Consider the following 24,168-nt stretch of genomic DNA (forward strand, 5'->3'; position numbering starts at 1 on the left):
CTATCACAGGACTGGTACCAGTGCTGTAGTAGGTCGCAATTTTTAAATGTTCATATAATTCATTGATTTCTATACTCTTTTGGTATTAAAATGTTATTGAATCTACAAATTTACTGAAATACAATTATCAGAATAATCTATTGTTCAAAATATTCCAAATCCTTTTCCCTTCTGTTGCAAGGGAACTGGTTTGTTCCAAAATGGGTTATGAGCACGGTGGCCAGAGTTGGTAGAAGTTTTGATGTTTTGGTACACTTTCACAAATTTTCTTTCTACAGAAATAGAATTTTGACAAAATTTTCTATAGAAATATTTTTTTTCGCTTTTTGTTTTTATTGTTGGTTTGTACTTCAATCATATTTATTGTTTTGATCTCAGCTTTAAAACCATTGCATTGACTAAACAACAAGAGTAGCTTAACCAACAGAAGAAAAGAATCTATGTCAAATTTATTTGGGCAAAGCCCTATAGACTGCAAGATGGTTGGTCCTCATCAGCATCCTCTACTTGCAGCAAAACTATCAACAAATTATCAGAATAAATTCAGGCAGTTCACTAAACCCAAAGTGAACCGCATTTGAACCTTCCGTTAAAAGGTTTATGTTAGCCGGCCATTACCGAAAAAAATTTTATAGAAATAAAATTTTGACAAATTTTCTATAGAAATAAAATTTTGACAAAATGTTCTATAGAAATAAAATTTTGACAAAATTTTCTATAGAAATAAAATTTTTTTTTTTTTTTTCGGAGGGTTCAAGTGTGGTTTTTGTTGGGTTTAATAAACTGCCTGAATTTATTCTGATAATTGGTTGATAGTTTTGCTGCAAGTAGAGGATGCTGATGAGAAATGTGGTAATTCCGAAACGTGCGTCCATCCAACCATCTTGCAGTCTATAGGGCTTTGCCCAAATAAATTTGACAAACATTCTTTTCCTCTGTTGGTTAAGCTACTCTTGTAGTTTAGTCAATGTATGGTTTTAAGCTGAAATAAAAAAAACAACAACAATGCTTAAAGAACAAAACCAACAATAACAAAACAAAACAAATGGAAAAAGAAGAGGAGGCACGCTCAAAATAAACCCAGCCATGTGAATTCAAATCGATGATTTGACAGTGGCATAGGAAAAGAGATATGTTTGTTTCGAGTTTATTTCGGCATAAGCCGGCTATCAATGTAAAACCTTTTTTCGGAGGGTTCAAGTGTGGTTTTTGTTGGGTTTAATAAACTGCCTGAATTTATTCTGATAATTGGTTGATAGTTTTGCTGCAAGTAGAGGATGCTGATGAGGAATGTGGTAATTCCGAAACGTGCGTCCATCCAACCATCTTGCAGTCTATAGGGCTTTGCCCAAATAAATTTGACAAACATTCTTTTCCTCTGTTGGTTAAGCTACTCTTGTAGTTTAGTCAATGTATGGTTTTAAGCTGAAATAAAAAAACAACAACAATGAAATAAAATTTTGACAAAATTTTCTATAGAAATAAAAATTTGACTAAATTTTCTATAAATATAACATCTTGACAAAATTTGCTATAGAAATAAAATTTTGACAAAATTTTCTATAGACGTAAAATTTTAACAAAATTTCCTATCGAAATAAAATTTAGACAAAATTTTCTATAGAAATAAAATTTTGAGAAATTTTTTTATAGAAATAGAATTTTTGGAAAATGTTCTATAGAAATAAAATTTTGAGAAAATTTTCTATAGAAATAAAATTTTTAGAAAATTTTATACAGAAATAAAATTTTGAGAAAATTTTCTATAGAAATAAAATTTTGACAAAATTTTCTATAGAAATAGATTTTTAACAAAATTTTCCATAGAAATAAAATTTTACCAAAATTTTCTATAGAAATAAAATTTTGACAAAATTTTCTATAGAAATAGAATTTTGACAAAATTTTCTATAGAAATAAAATTTGTACAAAATTTTCTATAGAAGTAAAATTGTAACAAAATTTTCTATAGGAATAAAATTTTGAGAAAATTTTCTACGAAAATAAATTTTTGACAAAATTTTCTATAGAAATAGAATTTTGACCAAATTTTCTATAGAAGTAAAATTTTGACAAAATTTTCGATAAATATAAAATTTTGACAAAATTTCCTATAGAAATAAAATGTACACACAATTTTCTATAGAAATAAAATTTTGACAAAATTTTCCATAGAAAAAAATTTTGAGAAAATTTTCTATAGAAATAAAATTTTGACAAAATTTTCTATAAATATAAAATTTTGACAAAATTTCCTATAGAAATAAAAATTTGACAAAATTTTCTATAGAAATAAAATTTTGAGAAAATTTTCTATAAAAATAAAATTTTTAGAAAATATTCTATAGAAATAAAATTTTAAAAAAATTTTCTATAGAAATTAAATTTTTGAGAAATTTTTCTATAGAAATAAAATTTTTAGAAAATTTTCTATAGAAATAGAATTTTGAAAAAAATTTCTATAGAAGTAAAATTTTGAGAAAATTTTCTATAGAAATAAAATTTTGACAAAATTTTCTATAGAAATAAAATTTTGACAAAATTTTCTATAGAAATAAAATTTTGAGAAAATTTTCCACAGAAATTAAATTTTTGAGAAATTTTTCTATAGAAATAACATTTTTAGAAAATTTTCTATAGAAATAAAATTTTGAAAAAAATTTTCTATAGAAATAAAATTTTGACAAAATTTTCTATAGAAATAAAATTTTGAGAAAATTTTCTACAGAAGAATAGGTTCGTAATAACATAAAGACTGATTAAGAACTTATGTTTGTATAGGTATAAAGACTGTATTATAATGGTCTTATTTCTTGTTTAGGGGATTTTAAAATTCCTTGCCATCGCAAATGTTACCTCAACCCAGGTTAGGTATAGGGGTACCCCGATATTTCAGACTCACTTAGACTATTCAGTCCATTGTGATACCACAGTAGTGAACTTCTCTCTTATCACTGAATGCTGTACGATTGTATGTTAAGCTCAATGACAAGGGACCTCCTTTTTGATAGCCGAGCCCGAACGGCGTTCCACATTGCGGTGAAACCACTTAGAAAAATGTCACCAGCCTTACTGAGAGGGGATAATCGACATCTGAAAACTTGTTTGATATTTGATGGAAACTGGATTTGAACCCACGACCCTTTGTACACTACCTAAAACCAAGTAATTCGATTGTGGATAACAGTCTTTGATAGAACTTGGTATGTAATCCATGGTGGAGGGTGCATAAGATTCGGACCCGACTTTCAGCCGTATATAATTGTTATGTCTAATTTGTTATGACATTTTGATTATGGAAATTAATTGTTTACATATTAAATATTGGAAAAACTATTGCCAATATCTTGCGTTGAAACAGTTTATTCGATATCACTTCTCCAAGGATTTTGTTAATCTCTGTGGCCCCTCCAAAAACCCATTTGATTTTCGGTATTTTTTTGTTCGCCTTTTTTGAGCTTTTATGTCAAACTTTATTATGAGCGAATAACTTTTGGAAGGCCACAAGCACAACTATATAACTAAAGTTATGAAATTATTAAATTTTTTCTCAATCCTCCAACATCCTTGTGGCTCATATACATACACGAAGCAGAATAGCCAATATTCCGGGGTTCCAAAGGTCTGGGAGAAAAGTGCGCGTAAAAACTTTTTCAACTAGAATTGCGAAAGCGTTGACAAGGAAACAAGCAGATATTACAAAAAAAAAAAAAAAAAAACATCTGAAACAAGTGGCAAAAAACGTACCTCTAAACGTGAACTAATAATAATGAAATTGGTCCACAAACTCCTGACATTACCCATTTAGATTGTTTTGCCCATCAAAATGTTGGCAAAACTTTATTCAAAGCTCAAAATTAAAAAACGTTTAACATTGTTTTTTTCTCCTCGATTGTATCCCCCCCACACTCAAAATTACGCGCCGCAAAGTTTTCTAACATTTGTGGCACAAGAGGAAAAAATGTTGCCAAGGTAACTTGGCTCAAATTACAAAACAAAAACCGTAAACCGAATTTTGTTCATAAGCATAAAGGATGAAAGCGAACAATATGATAAAAGTTAAAATGAAATTTCAAACGAAGAAAACTTAACAAAATTTTAATTTCAAAATTAAAGAAAAGGAATGAATCCTATCAGTGATAGGAACAACTTTAAAACTATCCTAAAGTTTGTTCGTACTCAAAACAATTATTCTTCCCCCCGAAAATAAATTTAAGACCAGAATTAAAAAAAAAAACATATTTTTTTTTAAATCTAGCACTTTAATTTCCCAGCAAACAAAAATTAGAAGTTATTTCACAAACATTTCTTTTAAAGCGCATCCCAGAAGCCCCCAATCAATTTTTTGCAGCTTCCGATGCAGTCCTTTTGAGCATGTCCACAAACATTTCTTTTAAAACGCATCCTAGGACGCCCTATAAATTTTTTCCCATTTCCGATGCTGTAATTTCGGACAAGTATTAGAAAATACGCAATTAGGCTTTTTTAAGTAAATATTTTAGTTTTGGACAATTAAATTAAAAAAAAAAAAAAATAGAAAATCAATAAACAAGTATATACAGTAATAAGTTCGGCCGGGCCGAATTTTAAATATTTGATGACAGATATTTTCCCAAGCAGATCAGTTCAACCAGTACGCTTCCCACAGATAAATGTAAAGATTTTACCTATGAAGACTAGATCAGATTCTGAATTTTGAAGCACCATTTTTTGTTTGAGTTTTAGAGGAATCATAAACATCTCTTCTAAGTGTTAGAGGCGTGCACGTGACACGAAATTGCCGTGACTCACGCGTGAGTCACGCTGACGGAAACGGCGTGAGTGTGCGTGAGCGTGATTAACCAACCAAATGTCGTGCGTGAGCGTGATTCACGAAAATAATATCTTCGTGAGCGTGCGTGAGTAACGAATCTCGGAAAAACACGCTCACGAAAATAATCCCGCTTACGAACATAAAATGCTTAGGGGTTGAATTCATTTATACTTTTTGTGATATCCTAAGTGTTAAGAGTTGTTTTCAGTCAGGTTCTGTAGGTAAATTACTCATAAAATTATTCGTGAGTTACGCGGTTTTTCACGAGTCACGACATTTAAAAGATTTTGGGTGTGCCTGAGTGTGCGTGAGTACAAATTTTCTTTTCGTGAGCGTGCGTGAGCGTGAGTCCTACCAAAAAATATCGTGCGTGAATAAGATTTTTCCGTCGTGAGTGTGCGTGAGCAAAATATTACTTACGTGCACACCTCTACTAAGTGTGCATGTAAATGATGAAATAACGCCTTGATTTGAAATCAAAAATCTGTAGATGTTCATCCAAATTATTTAAATGATTACAAGAAGTAAAATCTGGAAATTTTGCATTCAGTGTCAAGCAATTTTATAAGAATGCTATATCAAAAACTTTACCGATATTCAATATATTCGGCACACCTCTTTATGGTCCTATAATACAAGAAGTAAATCAGGAGATCGGTCTATATGGGGGCTATATCGAAACATGGTCCGATAATCACCATTTTCGGCACATCACTTTATTTTCCTAGACTACCTCTAGATTTCCAATTTCAGGCAAATTGGGTAAAAAATACGGATTCTAGAAGCCCAAGAAGTAAAATCGGGAGATCTGTCTATATGGGGGCTATATCGAAACAGGGTCCGATAATCACCATTTTCGGCACATCTCTTTATTTTCCTAGACTACCTCTAGATTTCCAATTTCAGGCAAATTGGGTGAAAACTACGGATTCTAGAAGCCCAAGAAGTAAAATCGGGAGATCGGTTTATATGGGGGCTATATCAAAACATGGACCGATACACCCCATTTTCGGCACTCCTCTTTATGGTCCTAGAATACATCTAGATTTCCAATTTCTGGCAAATCGGATAGAAAATACACTTTCTAGAAGCCCAAAAAGTAAAATCGGGAAAACTGTCCATATGGGGGCTATACCAAAACATGGACTGATAGGCACACCTTTTTATGGTCCTAAAATACCTCTAGATTTCCAATTTCATGCAAATTGGATAGAAACTACAGTTTTTATAAGCCCCCAAGACCCCAAATAGGCAGGTCGGTTTATATGGGGACTATATCAAAACCTGGACCGATATAACCCACCTTCGCACTTGACCTGCCTGCAAACAAAAGACGAATCTGTGCCAGATTTCAGGACGATAGCGCCAATATTGATGGCTGTAGCTTGATTACAAAACAGACACACAGACGGACATGCTTATATCGTCTTAGAATTTCTCCCTGATCAAGAATATATATACATTATATAGTCGGAAATCGATATTTCGATGTGTTACAAACGGATTGACAAACTTATTATACCCCCGTTACCATTCTATGGTGGTGGGTATAAAGAGTAAAAAAAAAACAATATTAAAAGCTAAAATTTCACCTCCACTGGGATTTGAACCTGTGCCGTTAGACTTTTACACTTGCATGGAATTACAAAATAAATACGATGCAGAATATAAAAAAATATTTTTTTAGGAAACTATTTGACAAAAAAAAATTATCATAATAATAAAGAACATCTAAGAATGGAGTAGTTCCGTCCTATGACAAGCTCATGTAAAATTCATTGGAGATGGGGATCCTAACTACTTTTTTGGAAGCTCTTTGTTTGGTGGGCTGTTATATTACAATCACCCATCCTAAAAATGTTATCTTATTAAAATGTGTCAGCTATTTGTTTTTTCCTTCTTGTAGATTAATTGTGCTAAATACAAATATCTACTTCGAAAGCTCATCCTTTAGCTTCCTAATTCCCCACTTGGATTGGTTACCACCAATTTAATCAACAATAACCCTCTTTTAATTTTTATTCATAAAATATTGCTCTTAGATCCCTACATCTCTCCATTAAAGTATTACAACTTTCTTAGTATTAAAAGATTTAAATTTATGATGGCAATAAAACAATGCTAGGAATTACATCACAAAATCTATGAAACTGCTCACAAAATTGTTTTTCTTCTTTTGTTTTGAATAAACCACATATGAACCATATTCAAATAGTAGAACAATTCTATGAAAGCGTTGTGTGAATATACATTTATTGGTTTAACACAAAATGAAAGCCAAACATACTATCAAATTGAAAATAGAAATGCACGTAAAATTTGGTTGAACTGAAAATGAGATTTTCTTTTTACAAGAAATGTGATATTTGAAAACAGGATTTAATTTTTTTTAATAATATTTTAAATTAATCATATAATGTGTGATATTGTATAGCCCTCTTGGAATGTCATGGTGTATACATTAATGAATAATGCTCAAATTTATTCCAAGCTATTCGTATTCCTCCACAAGCATCTACTTATTTACTAATGAGATGAATATGGAATAAACCCCCATGTTCCGAAATTCGCAATCGCAAATCGCAAGAATTTATTTTTCTTGTAAAGAAAAAATAGAGATACTCTCGGACTCCAATACAATATTAATTTGAACTTCTCATTAAAGAGAACTATATAACCAAAATATAAGTTTAAAAGTTTCAGAGTTAAGAAATTATGGCTAAACGAAAATTTTGTGATTTGCGATTCCGAAATTCGGAATATGGGGGAATATCTTAGAGATTGTCCTATTTCATGAGGAATGTTCTAGAAGACTGCAACGCTCTCCTTACTTGTGTTATGTATATAATTCGGGACAACCTAATAATTGTGGATATGTGCATATCTTCGTCAAAAGCAACTTCTCGCAAAGTGCAAGCGAAAGTACACCAAAAGACTGCAAAAGCTTCCCAGAGAAAGTTATATAACATTATTGAAAAGAATTGAACAATTCTCCAGGGGTCTCTTTGATACACTGGAAAAGTTTAAATCCATTAAAATCCGACATCTTGGGCTGGTCCAACGCACATATACCATCCGCTATCTAACTGCCCATATTTGGTATTTAAGCTCTGCTCTAGAAATCGTTAATTCGGAAATCGGTTTTGACAGAGTCTTAAGGATGACATACGATTGACTAACATCTACGGGTCAAGGGCCATCAAGGCACAAGTTGACATCCATTAAAATCCGACATTTTGGGCTGGTCCAACGCACATATACCATCCGCTATCTAACTGCCCATATTTGGTATTTAAGCTCTGCTTTAGAAATCGTTAATTCGGAAATCGGTTTTGACAGACTTAAGGATGACATACGACTGACTAAAATCTACGGGTCAAGGGCCATCAAGGCACAAGTTGATATTTTCATACAGAATAGATTGGAATATGTAAAACTGGAATATGTATTAGATTGGAATATGCAAAATTCCCATAAATACTAAATAAAAATGAGGAAACTTACAGATACTGGGGACTATTTAGAAAATTGGCATGTTCGAAATGGGGCCGGGCTATGAAATGGGTATGAAAGCAATAGCAAAAATTACGTTACCGCCACGAACTGCAAGTACGGTTGCCATAGTTGATAGAATTCTTCAAAAAATGGTAGATTTTTTACGGTTTGGTAGAATGGTATAATTCTTTATGTTTTGGTAAATTTTGCAACATATTCCTCTCCAAGCAACAGGTACTTCAATTTTCTATAGAAATACAATTTTGAAAAAAAAATCTATAGAAATAAAATTTTGACAAAATGTTTTATAGAAATAAAATTGTCTATCGAAATAAAATGTTGCAAAAAAAAATATAGAAATAAAATTTCGACAATATTTTGGTAGATTACTTTTGGCACGAGTGGCAAACGGAAGGAAAAAAAAGCTACTTACACGCAGAGAAGGAATGATCACCTCCTAGAGCAAAACGGTATTTGTGGATGGTGAGAAAATAACATGGTTGCGAAAAACATGTTACATGTTCATTGTCCAAAAATAACATTTTGTTTAAGGGGATGATCATAGGATGGGGGTATATTAACTTTGTCATTCCGTTTGTAACACATCGAAATATTGCTCTAAGACCATAAAGTATATATATTCTGGGTCGTAGTGAAATTCTGAGTCGATCACGCTAACTCGAACGAAACAAGCTATCGACTTGAAACTTGGCAAAAGTAGTTGTTATTGATGTAGGTCGGATGGTGTTGAAAATGGGCCATATCGGACCACTTTTACGTATAGCCCCCATATAAACCGATCCCCAGATTTGGCTTGCGGAGCCTCTTGGAGGAGCAAAATTCATCCGATCCGGTTGAAATTTGGTACATGGTGTTAGTATATGGTCTCTAATAACCATGCAAAAATTGGTCCACATCGGTCCATAGTCCCCATATAAAACCATTCCAGATTTGCCTTGCGGAGCCACTAAGAGAAGTAAAGTAAAGTACATGGTGTAAGTATATGTCTCTAACAACTATGCAAAAATTGGTCCACATAGGTCCATAATTATATGTAGCCCCCATATAAACCGATCCCCCGATTTGGCTTGCGGAGCCTCTAAGAGAAGCAAATTTCATCCGATCCGGCTGAAATTTGGTACATGGTGTTAGTATATGGTCTCTAACAACCATGCAAAAAAAAGTAAAGTACATGGTGTAAGTATATGTCTCTAACAACTATGCAAAAATTGGTCCACATCGGTCCATAATTATATATAGCCCCCATATAAACCAATCCCCAGATTTGGCTTGCGGAGCCTCAAAGAGAAGCAAATTTCATCGGATGTTGCTGAAATTTGGTACATGATGTTAGTATATGGTCTCTAAAACCATGCAAAAATTGGTCCATACCGGTCTTAATTATATATAACCCCCATTTAAACCGATCCCCAGATAAGACCTCCGGAGCTATTGGAGGAGCAAAATTCATCCGACCCGGTTGAAATGTGGTACGTGGTGAAATTTGGTACATTGCGTTAGTATATGGCCGCTAACACCCATGCCAAAATTGGTCCATATCGGTCTATAGTTGTATATAGCCGTTCCTCAAAAATAATCTACCAAAATTTTATTTTTATAGAAAATTTTGTCTAAATTTTATTACTATAGAAAATTTGTCAAAATTTTATTACTATACAAAATTTTGTCAAGATTTTATCTCTATAGAAAATTTTTTCAAAATTTTATTGCTATAGAAAATTTTGTCAACATTTTATTTCTATAGAATATGTTGTCAAAATTTTTTTCTATAGGAAACTTTGACAAAATTTTATTTCTATAGTAAATTTTGTCAAAATGAATTATTTACGTATTTAATCGACCTTTTTGTTTAATATATACCCCGTATGGACTAACTTACAATTGAGAAGACCATGTTAAGAAGTTTTAAGATACCTTGCCATCGACAAGTGTTACCGCACCCCGAGTAATTCGATTGTGGATGACAGTCTTTAGTACTAGTTTCTATGCAATCCATGGTGGACGGTACATAAGATTCGGCCTGGCCGTACTTACGGCCGTATATACTTGTTTTAATCTGCTTTTCTCGGTTTCAAAAAGCTAAACTATTTTCCAACGCCTTGTTTTAAAACATATAACCCGCATGACATGTTCCACTGATTCTCATAAAAATCATAAAAAAGTGTATTTTGGAAAAGAAATTTGGACACAATGTTTTTTGATTTATATGTACGTTGCAGTTATTTGGAAGTATTTTTTTATACCAGATTCTTATTTCACCCCGGTCTAACTGTCCATATTTGGTATTAAATTGGGAAGTGAATATTGAAATAACAAAAACCAAAACTCCGTTTTTAATTCATTGAAAACATCGGCTCTATCGGTCCAGCGAGAGACCTCGCGGGCTCTAGAACAGTGCATCAGTAAAATGTGTGACAAAAATATTGTATAGTGATCTGAACAAAAAAGAAAGAAGTGCTCAAGGAAAGTAAAATGACAGAAGGAGGGCCGTGGAAATCATGTATGTTGAACGTGTTGGGAGGAGGAGATCTTGAAGAACTACCAACGTCGAACCCGTGTATTTACAAGATATAAGGGTACATGAAGGTGATCCAGAACTTGTCGCTGGGACTGGAAACGAATTGCGGAAATCCTAAAGGATACTAAGTTCCTGCAATATGCAAAGGATGTGATGAATACTAGTGTATGTCAGCAGATATGAAACAGGCAAACCTAAACCAAAGATCTACTCTCGGATCTTTTCCCTTGTTTACCGTTGCATTGGAAAGAGCCTCAAGGTTATCTTGCGGATCAATTTACGACGTCACCTTTTCGTTTTGATTTTAGTTGATTCAGGCAAGCCTACATCAAAGATCTGCTCTTTCTGAGATGGGATATTTTCCCCCGTTTCCCGTTGGATTGGACAGGGTATCAAGGAGTCTTAAGGATGATACTTGCTTAGGTGTATGTCAGCTGACATGAAACAGGTAACTGGATTTTTTCTCTGTTACTTTCGGAGCAATTTGCGATGTCACCTTTTCATTTTTATTTCAGTTGATTAAACTTTTTCAACTTCTTCTTTATACTTTTGATAAGCTCTTCGCGATCTTACCGCTGATCTCATCGACTTTCTAATTTACCTCGTCCTAATTTCACCAAGATGGTAATATTAACGCTTTGGTTTAAGTCTTAGTAGAAATCAGAATTTCTACTTTCTTTGGATCCACTTCTACCTTCTCTATAGTTGCATCTACGGCTACATGTTTTACTTTTTTTCATGCAGCATTACCTTTAATTAGTTACATATGCGAAAATCTAAACTAACGCCATAGAAAAGGGAGTTTGTCAATCTTCTACTCGTTGCATCCTAAGGTGGTAAAAGGAGGAAGAAGATGGACGGTGGTACGGCCAACTTTATAGTGTGGTCTGTTCATCATTGTGCGTACATTCTTAGGGCGTGTCACGTTGAACTTCTCACGTGCCTGGGGGAGAAGAGGTATGTCTACGATGACGTACCGCCCCCTTACATCAAATTAAGAAAAATCAATAGGAATTGGAATCCGTGTACTCTTATCGCATATGGGAAAGTGGCTCAGTGCTGGCGGCCAATGATAGATCCACGAGTTATAAACCATTGAGGTCATGAAATCGCGAAACTCACTCATATCTGATTGCGTTGGAATTTTTATTAGAGCAAAGCATAAATTAGAAGCATAAATTGATCCGTTATAGGTTAGACTAACTTGAATAGGGGATTTTGATAACCGCGGTTTAATGCCATATCGTACACTCTGTTGGGCTACTCTTCTATTTTCTTCTTTTAAATAAAGATATCTTGTGTAGGAGGAAATTCTGAAACATCACGGGCCTTCCTAGAACAACATGTGGTTTTAGGTTGGAACACAAATGGAAATGTGTTAGCCCTCGATTTTTATAACCATTGCACTATGCATACTGCTTCACGAATTCCAAAAAACCCTCTTTCATATGCAACAAATACCTTTTCTTTAACTCACTACATAACCTTCACTAAAACTAAACGAATTCTTTTTAACACAAACGTTATCACTTCTTTCAGTGTAATGGCATGTTTACTTACCTGTAATTCAAGCATTTCCTTTTCCTGTAATTTCGAATTGAGTATTTCCTTTGTTATACGCTCTTGTAATTCTAATAAATCTTCCGGTTTAATACGCAGACCACCGCCTGCACCACCACCACCACCGCCGCCAAAATGTTCTTCTTCCGATGACGACGACGATAGGTCTTCTTGGCGTGATGGAGATATGCTTGAGGAACGCATTGATTGCTGTTGTTTTTGTTTTTGCTGCTGCTGTTGTTGTTGTAGCTGCCTTCCCTGTTTTTGACTTTGCATGGTGCTAGGATCAGTACTGTATTGCTTGTGTTGGCTTGAAGAGGTCATAGAAGAATTCGCTTGGCTAATATTTGTCTGGGGTGAAATGTTAGATGTTGCTACACTTTTGTTAGTGACATTCAAGGCTTTGGAGTCAGAGTTAATATGGATGTTGTTGACAGTTTTATTGGTATTTTCTAAAGTATTCAAGTCACTTAAAGGTAAGGACGCAGATGATGATGATGATGCTGCTGCTTCTCCTGCTGCCGCTGAAGATGTTAACACTGGAGACTGAGAAGCAATTGCTGGCGATGTTCTATTGCTGCCATTTGTTGTTTGAACTCTATTATTTAGTGAGTGTTGTTGCTGTTGTTGTTTGCTTGATATTACCATGGTATCGTTGTTGAGTGAAGAGCTCATTGAGACTGAAGCATCATCTGCTAACATTTGTTGCTGGTGCTGTTGCTGTAAAAGCTGTTGCTGTTGTCTTCTTTGATGCATACGTTGGCCTCGACCACCACCACGTTTTTCGGGATTACCAGCACCACGTGTACCACGCCGGCTCTCCTTCTCTCGTATATCAATAAAGTCTGTGGCAAATCTGCGAAATAGATAAAAACAGGAGCAAATTGAAGATAGGTTAGACTCAATAGAATATTGAATGGCAGAGAAATAATTTTGGAATTTTGTAATAAATTATGGTCTAATAAATTTGCAATTTTCTTTGTAACTCTTCGTAATATTGGTTGTACTTAATTTTGTGTACCATAGGCCATTAAGTTGTCTGGGTATAACAACTGTGGTCGCTTTCGAATTTGTAAAAAAAATGGATCGAACTTTGATTGGCATGATAAAATCGGCTTCATTTATTAACAGCACCCAAAGAAGGAATATTATCACCTCCTCAAACAAAATGATTATTTTGACGGTGAATATGTAACGTGTTTATCGCAACCATAATATTTTTTTCAGACATTATTTACCTGTTTTCGAGAACCATTTTATGTTTGGCGAGAATACAACATTTTTGCTGCAAAATTTCTATTTCTCGCCATCCAAAAATAACATTTTATTTACTCTACGAGGTGATCATACTCTAAATCTCTCTCTTTCAGGAAGTCGAAGGGGCACTTGGAGCTGGCTGTTCAAAACCCGATGTACGATCACGTTGAAACGTCTTAAGTCAATTTTTGACTGTACAAGGTGGCTGGTATGTATTGCAGCCAACTTCATTAGTATATTTATTTTATTTTATTATTTACAACCTTTCAAAAGCATTTTGATCTATTGCATTCAAAAATAAAGTTATTCGTGATGGAATTGAAGCGTGATAGTGTGACTGCTTTATATTTCGAAAACCCAGGATGACTCTCGTTACAGCCCTCCAGCTTTTAAATGAAAATACATCTTTTGTTTTTCCTACCATAGTAAAGGAACGAAAACTGTAAAAACACCAGAAATGATCCGAAAAGTGAAGACAAAGATTGATCAAAATATATGCCGTATAGAAAACTTGCTCGTGAGCTGAACATATCGTGAAAACGCATGCGTCACATATTGAAATATGAGCTCTGACTTTAGCCGCTGAACTTTCAAAAAGATGCCTCACTTGAACGAGTGTACGTCAGTTATCAAATTTGGTTTTCTCCGATGAGCAACTATTCTAAATAATGAATAAACAAAATGATTGAGTTTATTTGCCAAAGAGGTCAGCTGAAAATTGTACACCTTGGATTACATATCAGCCATTATGTTATGAATATGGGCCCCATGAAAATAAGCTTCAAAAACTAAATGAAGTAGGACACCAAAAATTATGTGGAAAAACCACTACACTGAATTTTTATGCTTTTTGGAGGGTAACTTAATTTTAGTCTTGGGGCCTGTTTGCGTTATGAAAATTAGCCCCAGTATTTCAAATTTCTTTTTAGGATTTTGCCTAGGAGACTTATTTTTGCGTTCTGGGATTTGATAATGGTGGTATCTACATACACTTTTTATACCCTCCACCATAGGATGGGGGTATATATATATAACTTTGTCATTCCGTTTATAACACATCGAAATATTGCTCTAAGACCCCATAAAGTATATATATTCTGGGTATTGGTGAAATTCTGAGTCGATCTGAGCATGTCCGTCCGTCCGTCCGTCTGTTGAAATCACGCTAACATCCAAACGAAACAAGCTATCGACTTGAAACTTGGCACAAGTAGTTGTTATTGATGTAGGTCGGATGGTATTGCAAATGGGCCATATCGGTCCACTTTTACGTATAGCCCCCATATAAACGGACCCCCAAATTTGGCTTACGATTGCTCTAAGAGAAGCAAATTTCATCCGATCCGGCTGAAATTTGGTACATGGTGTTCGTAAATGGTCTCTAACAGTCATGCAAAAATCGGTCCATATCGGTCCACTTTTACGTATAGCCCCCATATAAACGGACCCCCAAATTTGGCTTACGATTGCTCTAAGAGCAGCAAATTTCATCCGATCCGGCTGAAATTTGGTACATGGTGTTAGTAAATGGTCTCTAACACCATGCAAAAATTGGTCCATATCGGTTCACTTTTACGTATAGCCCCCATATAAACGGACCCCCAAATTTGGCTTACGATTGCTCTAAGAGAAGGAAATTTCATCCGATCCAGCTAAAATTTGGTACATGGTATTGGTATATGTCCTCTAATGACCATGCAAAAATTGGTCTACATCGGTCCATAATTATATATAGCCCCCATATAAACCGATCCCGCGATTTGGCCTGCGGAGCCTCTAGGAAACGAAAATTTCATCCGATCCGGCTGAATTTTGGTACATGGTGTTGGTATATGTTCTCTAATGACCATGCAAAAATTGGTCCATATCGGTCCATAACTATATATAGCCCCCATATAAATCGATTCCCAGATTTGTCCTCCGGAGCCTTTTGGAGGAGCAAATTTCATCCGATCCGGTAGAAATTTGGAACATGGTGTTAGAGTGTGGTCTCTAACATACATGCAAGAATTGGTCCATATCGGTCCATAATTATATATAGCTCCCATATAAACCGTTCCCCAGATTTGATCTCCGGAGCCTCTTGGAGGAGCAAAATTCATCCGATCCGGTTGAAATTTGCAACGTGGTATTAGTATACGACCGCTAATAACCATGCCAAAATTGGTCCATATCGGTCTATAGTTATATATAGCCGATCCCCAATCACACAAAAATTGGTCCATATCGGTTCATAATCTTGGTTGCCACTCAAGCCAAAAATAATCTACCAAAATTTTATTTTTATAGAAAACACTGTCAAAATGTTATTTCTATAGAAAATTTTGTCAAAATTTTATTTTTATAGAAAACATTGTGAAAATGTTATTTCTATAGAAAATTATGTCAAAATTTTATTTCTATAGAAAATTATGTCAAAATTTTATTTCTATAGAAAATTTTGAAAAAATTTTATTTCTATAGAAAATTTTGACAAAATTTTATTTCTATAGAAAATTTTGCCAGAATTTTATTTCTATAGAAATTTTTTTCCAAATTTTATTTCTATACAAAATTTTGTCAAAATTTTACTTCTATAGAAAATGTTGTCAAAATTTTATTTCTATAGAAACTTTAAACTTAATTATATACGTATTTAATCGGCCTTTTTTAGTTTAATATATACCACGTATGGACTATGTGGTATATATTACGGTTTTAGGAAGTTTTAAGATACCTTGTCATCGGCTTCAGTAGAAGTTTCTACGCAATGCATGGTGGAGGGTACATAAGCTTCGGCCTGGCCGAACTTACGGCCGTGTATACTTGTTTAATATTATTGTTACAATTTTAATACGAGCTTATGGGAATTGCATATTAAGGATTTGATTGATTATGAAGCTATTGGAAAGAAAACGCCAAATACTAATCTCACAAGCCTAACCAGACATATGTTTCTTGGCTTGCTAATGCAAGTGTTCTGAATAGCATTGTATTGCAACTGACTTGGTTTGGGATTTACGACTTTCTTCTATGGATAGAGTATAAAGTGGGCACGCGATGCCCTAAGAGATTCATTATTAGTAACTTATATTTAATTTATTTCTTAAAACTTCATATTTTTTCGATCAGATAGGGATCATTTTCAAACTGTCTTTTAAATCAAAACATCTAATCTTATTTTATTTTGGAGTCGATGTTCATGCTTCAGTTATATTTTATTGGGGAACATATTTATGCGGCTCATATCCATTAGGAAGCGTCGCCCCACTTATGTGGCCCTGTTTCATTTGGATTTTGGGGCTAATTGTCTTCGGTCCCATAACGCCATCAGGCGTCCTGTATTCCACTTTTTTGTCATTCACAAAAATTAGATTTTCGATTTTATTAAAATCTACATTTTTAAGAAAAATGGTAAACCTCCAAAAACAAAACAAATACTAAATTGTAATTACCACAATCTGTAGTTGCTCTGGCAAATAAGTGTAAAAAAAAATCATTCCAACAATGCAGGCGACAGAAAAAATTAATTAGTATTTTTGCTTTTGCACCCTAGTGTTTATATTAAAAAAAAAAAGGAATTGGGGAAACAAACAAACAAGTACACAAGTTCGAGTGGCAAAACTGTGGGCTATCACCGGGGGTAAGTAAGTATAACGCCTTTTAACAAGTAATAAGTCGGTCGCATTTGATGTTGTACTACAAGTCTCCTGAGGGTGTGTTTAACATTTACAATTGTTTTAATTCTTTTCTGGTGGTTGGTGTTGTTTTTGTTGTTGTTGTTGTGGCTGTTGTATCATAAATTAAATAACCATTTCACCTTTTGGCCCCCAGGAAAATAAAAAAAAAGCCAAAGAGAAGAGGCATTGTTCAAACCACCACCCCTTCATAAAATACTACCAGTATTAGACACACGCGCTTTCATTTGAAGTAGAAGAAGAAGAAGGAGTAGTGCTGGCTGTGTGATAAGAAGAAACCATGCAAACAGCTCGTATTTAGGGTTTATAATTCAGGGCTTTATTGTTCAACGAACATTGAACAATATTTCTCCCATTCCCCCTTTTAATAGGTAACGCCCACCCACATTGTGGAAAACTTAATTGCATTTGTTGCACTTACTAGTGGTGGGCAAATGTGTTCAGAAAGCAGCTCCTTGTATCCTCGCCCATTCTCCCACCACACTCAATGTTAACTGCATTGCCCTCCAGGAATCACTAGACATACTAGTGTAGATAGATATGTTGTCATGTTCATGTGTCTTTTTGTAGGAATATTCTACTATGCTGGTAGTGTTAACATTTACACTCTGTGCTTTGGTTGCTTGGAATGGAAAGGTTTTCACGCAAATTTATGCGAATATTATGGTGAGGAATCAGACACATACAATTGATGTTGACATGACATTTTTATGTCTGTTTGATTTTTTTATTTTTGCAATAGTTTTAAACGTTTTTAATATTGTGCAATGTACACTGACAAAACAATAATAATTTTATGCACATCGAAACAATCAGATACTCGTATTATCGCTAAAGATTTTTTTCTCTAACAGGAAATAAAAGTGAATTTGTGTAGTAACAAGTAATTAAAAACGGAGCTGCGTGACTCTTCCCATTACATGGCTAGAGTCAAAATTGGTTGCATGTTTTCGTTTCGAGAGCAATCCCGAATCGATGCTAGCTAGCTCTAATATAAATATCTATCATCCTCTCCAGAGTCTTAAGAAGGAATGAGTATAAGCAGATTGGTCGGAAATCCTTTGCACTCGAGTGAGAGGCTTGTCGCGGAGCTGCGTTACTCTTCCCATTACATGGCTAGAGTCAAAATTTTTTGCATATTTTCATTTCGAAAGCAATTCCGAATCGATGCTAGCTTCAAAAACATTTTCAGCGGAGGATTATCCCACCTCAGTAATGCTGGTGAAATTTCTGAGGGTTTCAAAGCTTCTCTAAGTGGTTTCCCTACAATGTGGTACGCCGTTCGGACTCGGCTATAAAAAGGAGGTCCCTTGTCATTGAGCTCAACATGGAATTTTTTGCATGTTTTCGCTTCGAAAGCAATTCCGAATCGATGCTAGCTCCAAAAAGTTTTTCAGCAGTGGATTATCCCACCTCAGTAATGCTGGGGACATTTCTGAGGGTTTCAAAGCTTCTCTTAGTGGTTTCACTGCAATGTGGAACTCCGTTTGGACTCGGCTATGAAAAGGAGGTCCCTTGTCATTGAGCTTAACATGGAATCGGGCAGCACTCAGTGATAAGAGAGAAGTTCACCACTGTGGTATCACAATGGACTGAACAGTCTAAGTGAGCCTGATACATCGGGCTGTCACCTAACCTAGCTCTAATATAAATATCTACCATTCTCTCCAGAGTCTTAAGAAGGAATGAGGATAAGCTGATTGGTCGGAAATCCTTTGCACTCGAGTGAGAGGCTTTTCCCGCTTTAGGTATGAAAACGACTTTTATTTCCCTCCACTTTTCTGGAATATATGCTAAGTTTATACATCCTTTATATATCACCGTCAACCAAGCGATAATTCTGTCAGTCACTTCTTGTAACTCCGCCGGAGTAATTCCATCAGGTCCGGGGGAATTGAATGGTCTAAAACTATTTAAATCCCATTTTGTTCTAGATTCCGATACAATTTCCTCAATAGGAAATTACCAATGAGCCACTGTTGCACCGCCAGAACATGGTTCAACCGTCTGATTTCCAGGAAAATGCGTGTCCAAAAGTACCACCAAAGTCTCCTCACTGGAAGTTGTCCAATTGCCCTCCGATGTTTTAATGAAACCGGGAGCGGAGTTAGTGGATGGTAGTACCTTCCGTAGTTTAGAAGCCTCGGACGTATTCTCAATACTGCTACAGTAATCATTCAAAGAGCTATGATGAGCCCTTCTTAGTTCTCGTTTTCATCGTCTCAGATTCATCTTGTAAGTGTCCCAATCCTGCTGTATTTTGCTTTGTTAAAGAGCTTCCTGCAGAATTTCCTCATATTACCTAACTCCGTAGACCATCATGGCGGTCGATTTTTATACCCTCCACCATAGGATGGGGGTATATTAACTTTGTCATTCCGTTTGTAACACATCGAAATATTGCTCTAAGACACCATAAAGTATATATATTCTGGGTCCTGGTAAAATTCTGAGTCGATCTGAGCATGTCCGTCCGTCCGTCTGTTAAAATCACGCTAACTTCCGAACGAAACAAGCTATCGACTTGAAACTTGGCACAAGTGGTTGTTATTGATGTAGGTTAGGTTAGGTTAGGTTATGTGGCAGCCCGATGTATCAGGCTCACTTAGACTATTCAGTCCATTGTGATACCACAGTGGTGAACTTCTCTCTTATCACTGAGTGAGTATTGATGTAGGTCGGATGGTATTGCAAATGGGCCATATCGGTCCACTTTTACGTATAGCCCCCATATAAACGGATCCCCAAATTTGGCTTGCGATTGCTCTAAGAGAAATAAATTTCATCCGATCCGGCTGAAATTTGGTACATGGTGTTAGTATATGGTCTCTAACAACCATGGTCCATATCGGTCCATAATTACATATAGCCCCCATATAAACCGATACCCCGATTTGGCTTGCGGAGCCTCTAAGAGAAGCAAATTTCATCCGATCCGGCTGAAATTTGGTACATGGTGTTGGTATATGTTTTCTAATGACCATGCAAAAATTGGTCCACATCGGCCCATAGTTATATATAGCCCCCATATAAACCGATCCCCAGATTTGACCTCCGGAGCCTCTTAGAGGAGCAAAAGTCATCCGATCCGATTGAAATTTGGTACGTGGTGTTAGTATATTGTCTCTCACAACGATGGAAGAATTGGTCCATATCGGCCCATAATTATATATAACCCCCTTATAAATCGATCCCCAGATTTGTCCTCCGGAGCCTCTTGGAGGAGCAAAATTCATCCGAACCGGTTGAAATTTGGATCATGGTGTTAGAATGTGGTCTCTAACAAACACGCAAGAATTGGTCCATATCGGTTCATAATTATATATAGCCCCCATATAAACCGATCCCCAGATTTGATCTCCGGAGCCTCTTGGAGGAGCAAAATTCATCCGATCCGGTTCAAATTTGCAACGTGGTGTTAGTATAAGGCCGCTAATAACCATGCCAAAATTGGTCCATATCGGTCTATAGTTATATATAGCCGATCCCCAACCACACAAAAATTGGTCCATATCGGTTCATAATCATGGTTGCCACTCGAGCCAAAAATAATCTACCAAAATTGTATTTTTGTAGAAAACATTGTCAAAATGTTATTTCTATAGAAAATTTTGTCAAAATTTTATTTCTATAGAACATTTTGTCAAAATTTTATTTCTATAGAAAATTTTTTCCAAATTGTATTTCTATAGAAAATTTTTTTCCAAATTTTATTTCTATAGAAAAAATTTTCCAAATTTTATTTCTATTGAAAATTTTGTCAAAATTTTATTTCTATAGAACATTTTTTCCAAATTTTGCTTCTATAGAAAATGTTGTCAAAATTTTATTTTGCCTTTGAAATCCGCTCCATGGTTTGTTCGACAACCTGCACAGTGCTTATATTTGCCTCTGGTATTTCTGGTATCATCATATTGAACGTATACCTATACCGATTCCAATCAGCTTTCCTGACATTTGGCTGAATTATGGTCTTTGAAGTACGAACAGCTAATTTGAAACTGTTGTAGCGATGATCTGAGAAGCTATGTTCCCTTAAAACTTGCCACTCAGATATCTTATCATTCAGTTGCGAAGAGGCCAATGTGACATCCAAAACCTCTTGCCTATTTTTGGTGACGAGGTCTAGAGGTATACTTTACGGGGTCTAAGACCAATATTTCGATGTGTTACAAACGGCATGACAAAGTTAATATACCCATCCTATGGTGGAGGGTATAAAAATAAGAGATGTGGGTCGAATATCTTGAACCGTTCTACGAAAAATGTTTTTCGCATGAGAACTGAATATGCCACTCCCCTCTTAATATACTGTGTTTGTTATTTCTTTAAACAAAATTGAAATGTGTGATATTAACATGAATCTATAATCTCTGAAAGCTTCGGGCTAAATCTTCAATAATTAAAATTGAATTTCTTCCAACAAGTTGAAACAATTATATTGTTTAGCCCACCCTTGTTTGTTTCACACTGTCAAGGATTTTAATTAGTTTACCTTTATTGGGTTCATTTGGAATCAATTTTATGGAACGAACAAAAGTTGTTAGAATGCCTTAGGGAATAAATGCTAACTCAGTTTACCGTTTATTGAAGTTTCAGCCAGACCATTTATTTAGAGAATGAGAAAATGCCTTGGAACAATTTACGAAACCAAAATCCAGAATAAATCAAAATTTGAAAAATGCATAATCTTGGAATATTATGGAAGAAAAGAAAATCAGCAACACCCGTGGTGCTTACGCGAATGAAACTCTAAATGTCAATCGACGACCTTGAACTGAATTAAGGCTCTTGTATATCGAACTAATTGAATATGGCTCATCTTTCAGACAAATCTTTTCATTATTCAAGATGTTCTACTTTTGCAAAAAATTTTAAAATTTAAAAAAGTCGAAGAGTTGACTTTATGATTTCCATTATAATTCCTATAACATGGCCCTTATTTTCTTGATTAGATCATGTGATACATAGCTATTTTTGGTTTCACAACAAACGACACTCACGGAGCCCAAATATCAGTCAAATAAAGAGGTCATCATCGTCACGTAGTTAGGCCACTTTCTCTCTAGCTCAACGTTCCATTACGTTTTGCTTATTCCTTTTTCTTTAGGAATACCATGATTCACAACCATTAAAATTAAATCTTCCATAACCTACATATTTCCATACAATATAAATTATGCTAAATCACAGCAGTAAATACCATCAATACGTATAAATGTATCCCTTGTCCCATTCCATCAGGATTACTTTTTAATATGTTTTACTAGGCTCTCTCCATTATGGATAGTAAGAAATTACCCATAAAGCCCGGTGAACTCCTCCAACCTATATCAGGCCTATTTGATATGGTCCCTGTTATATTAGTAATAATTTTATTCGTTTCATGTTTATTGCTTTAGAAAGTTCTCTGTAACTTATCGGAAAATGGGAGTTAAAATATATCCCCGTAAAGCCCATAACCATAAAATGATTTGTATACATGACAACTTGGAATGAATTATTTCAAACTTTGCGAAAACAGTTCAGTTCACTAACAAATATTCTTCGATATACCCATACCCCAGCAGTCACTCAATTCCAGAAAAACGAGGCAAATCGAAAAGTAACAAAGTTTCATTTGCAATTTACAATTTTGTTCTTCCTTCCGTATCCTATATAGAAAAAAAAAAACAGATAGGAAAAATTTTACTAAACAAATGTATAAAAATGAAATAAAACCAAACAAACTCTCCAACAAAGTCGTACATACTTGAATATTTGATTTCAAACATGGGAAAAATACAAAAATGTTTTTGTTTTATGGTTAAATTGCAACTGAATCGAATTCATGCCGAAATGGCAAAATAAAGTATTGTTTATCTAGTCTAAGTTGATAAAGTATAACTCAATTGAGTTTAGCAAGAAGAAAAAAAAAAATGTAGGGTATTTTCCCATATCCCTTAACCTGGCAGATGTATGTCAACCCATATAAAAACGCAAATGTAGAGATGTCAAATGAGAAAAGTTTTGAAAAGAAGATCTATAAGAAATCATTGAAAAGACAACATAAAAAATTTTATACAGAGCTATAGATTTTGACCTATGCTCAAGAGATTTGATATTAATTGTGAACCAAAGCCTCGGCTCTTTTAAAATATGGATATTTTTCACAAAAAACAACTCAATTTGAAACTAATTTTAAGAAAATTGGAATTACTTATCTTTCTTTTTAAAGCGTTTCAACAAATATCCCTTTCAAAATTCCAATAATAACAGAAACTTCAGAGTATAGAGACCCACTGCCAAAAAAAAGGTTGTAATGTTCCTAAGATTTTTACACTCTTGATTTGTATACCCTCCACCATAGAATGGGGGGTACATTAACTTTGTCATTCCGTTTGTAACACATCGAAATATTGCTCTCAGACCCCATAAAGTATATATATTCTGGGTCGTGGTGAAATTCTGAGTCGATCAAAGCATGTCTGTCCGCCCGTCCCCATATAAGCGGACCCCCAGATTTGCCTTGCGTAGCCTCTAAGAGAAACATATTCCATCCGTTCTGGCTGAAATTTGGTTCATGGTGTTGGTATATGGTCTCTAACAACCATGGAAAAATTGGTCCACATCGGTCCATAATTATATATAGCCCCCCTATAAACCGATCCCCAGATTAGGCTTGTGGAGCCTCTAAGAGAAGCAAATTTCATCCGATTCGGTTAAAATTTGGTACGAGGTGTTAGTATACGGTCTCTAATAACCACGCAGAAATTGGTGCATATCGGTCCATAATTATATATAGCCCTTATATAAACCGATCCCCAGATTTGAACTGCGGATCCTCT

General features: G+C 34.8%; 1 protein-coding gene across 1 annotated transcript in view; it reads right to left on the bottom strand.

Moving 5' to 3' along the window:
- Wnt5 (Wnt oncogene analog 5) overlaps positions 1 to 24,168 on the bottom strand; it is a 533,000-nt gene that overhangs the window by 49,484 nt on the left and 459,348 nt on the right. The window contains exon 6 of the mRNA XM_075310482.1: positions 12,408 to 13,263. Within this exon, the coding sequence (XP_075166597.1) occupies positions 12,408 to 13,263 (856 nt within the window). The remainder of the gene's footprint in view (positions 1 to 12,407; positions 13,264 to 24,168) is intronic.

This window comes from Haematobia irritans, chromosome 5, assembly GCF_050003625.1.
Source record: "Haematobia irritans isolate KBUSLIRL chromosome 5, ASM5000362v1, whole genome shotgun sequence".
Lineage (NCBI taxonomy): Eukaryota > Metazoa > Arthropoda > Insecta > Diptera > Muscidae > Haematobia > Haematobia irritans.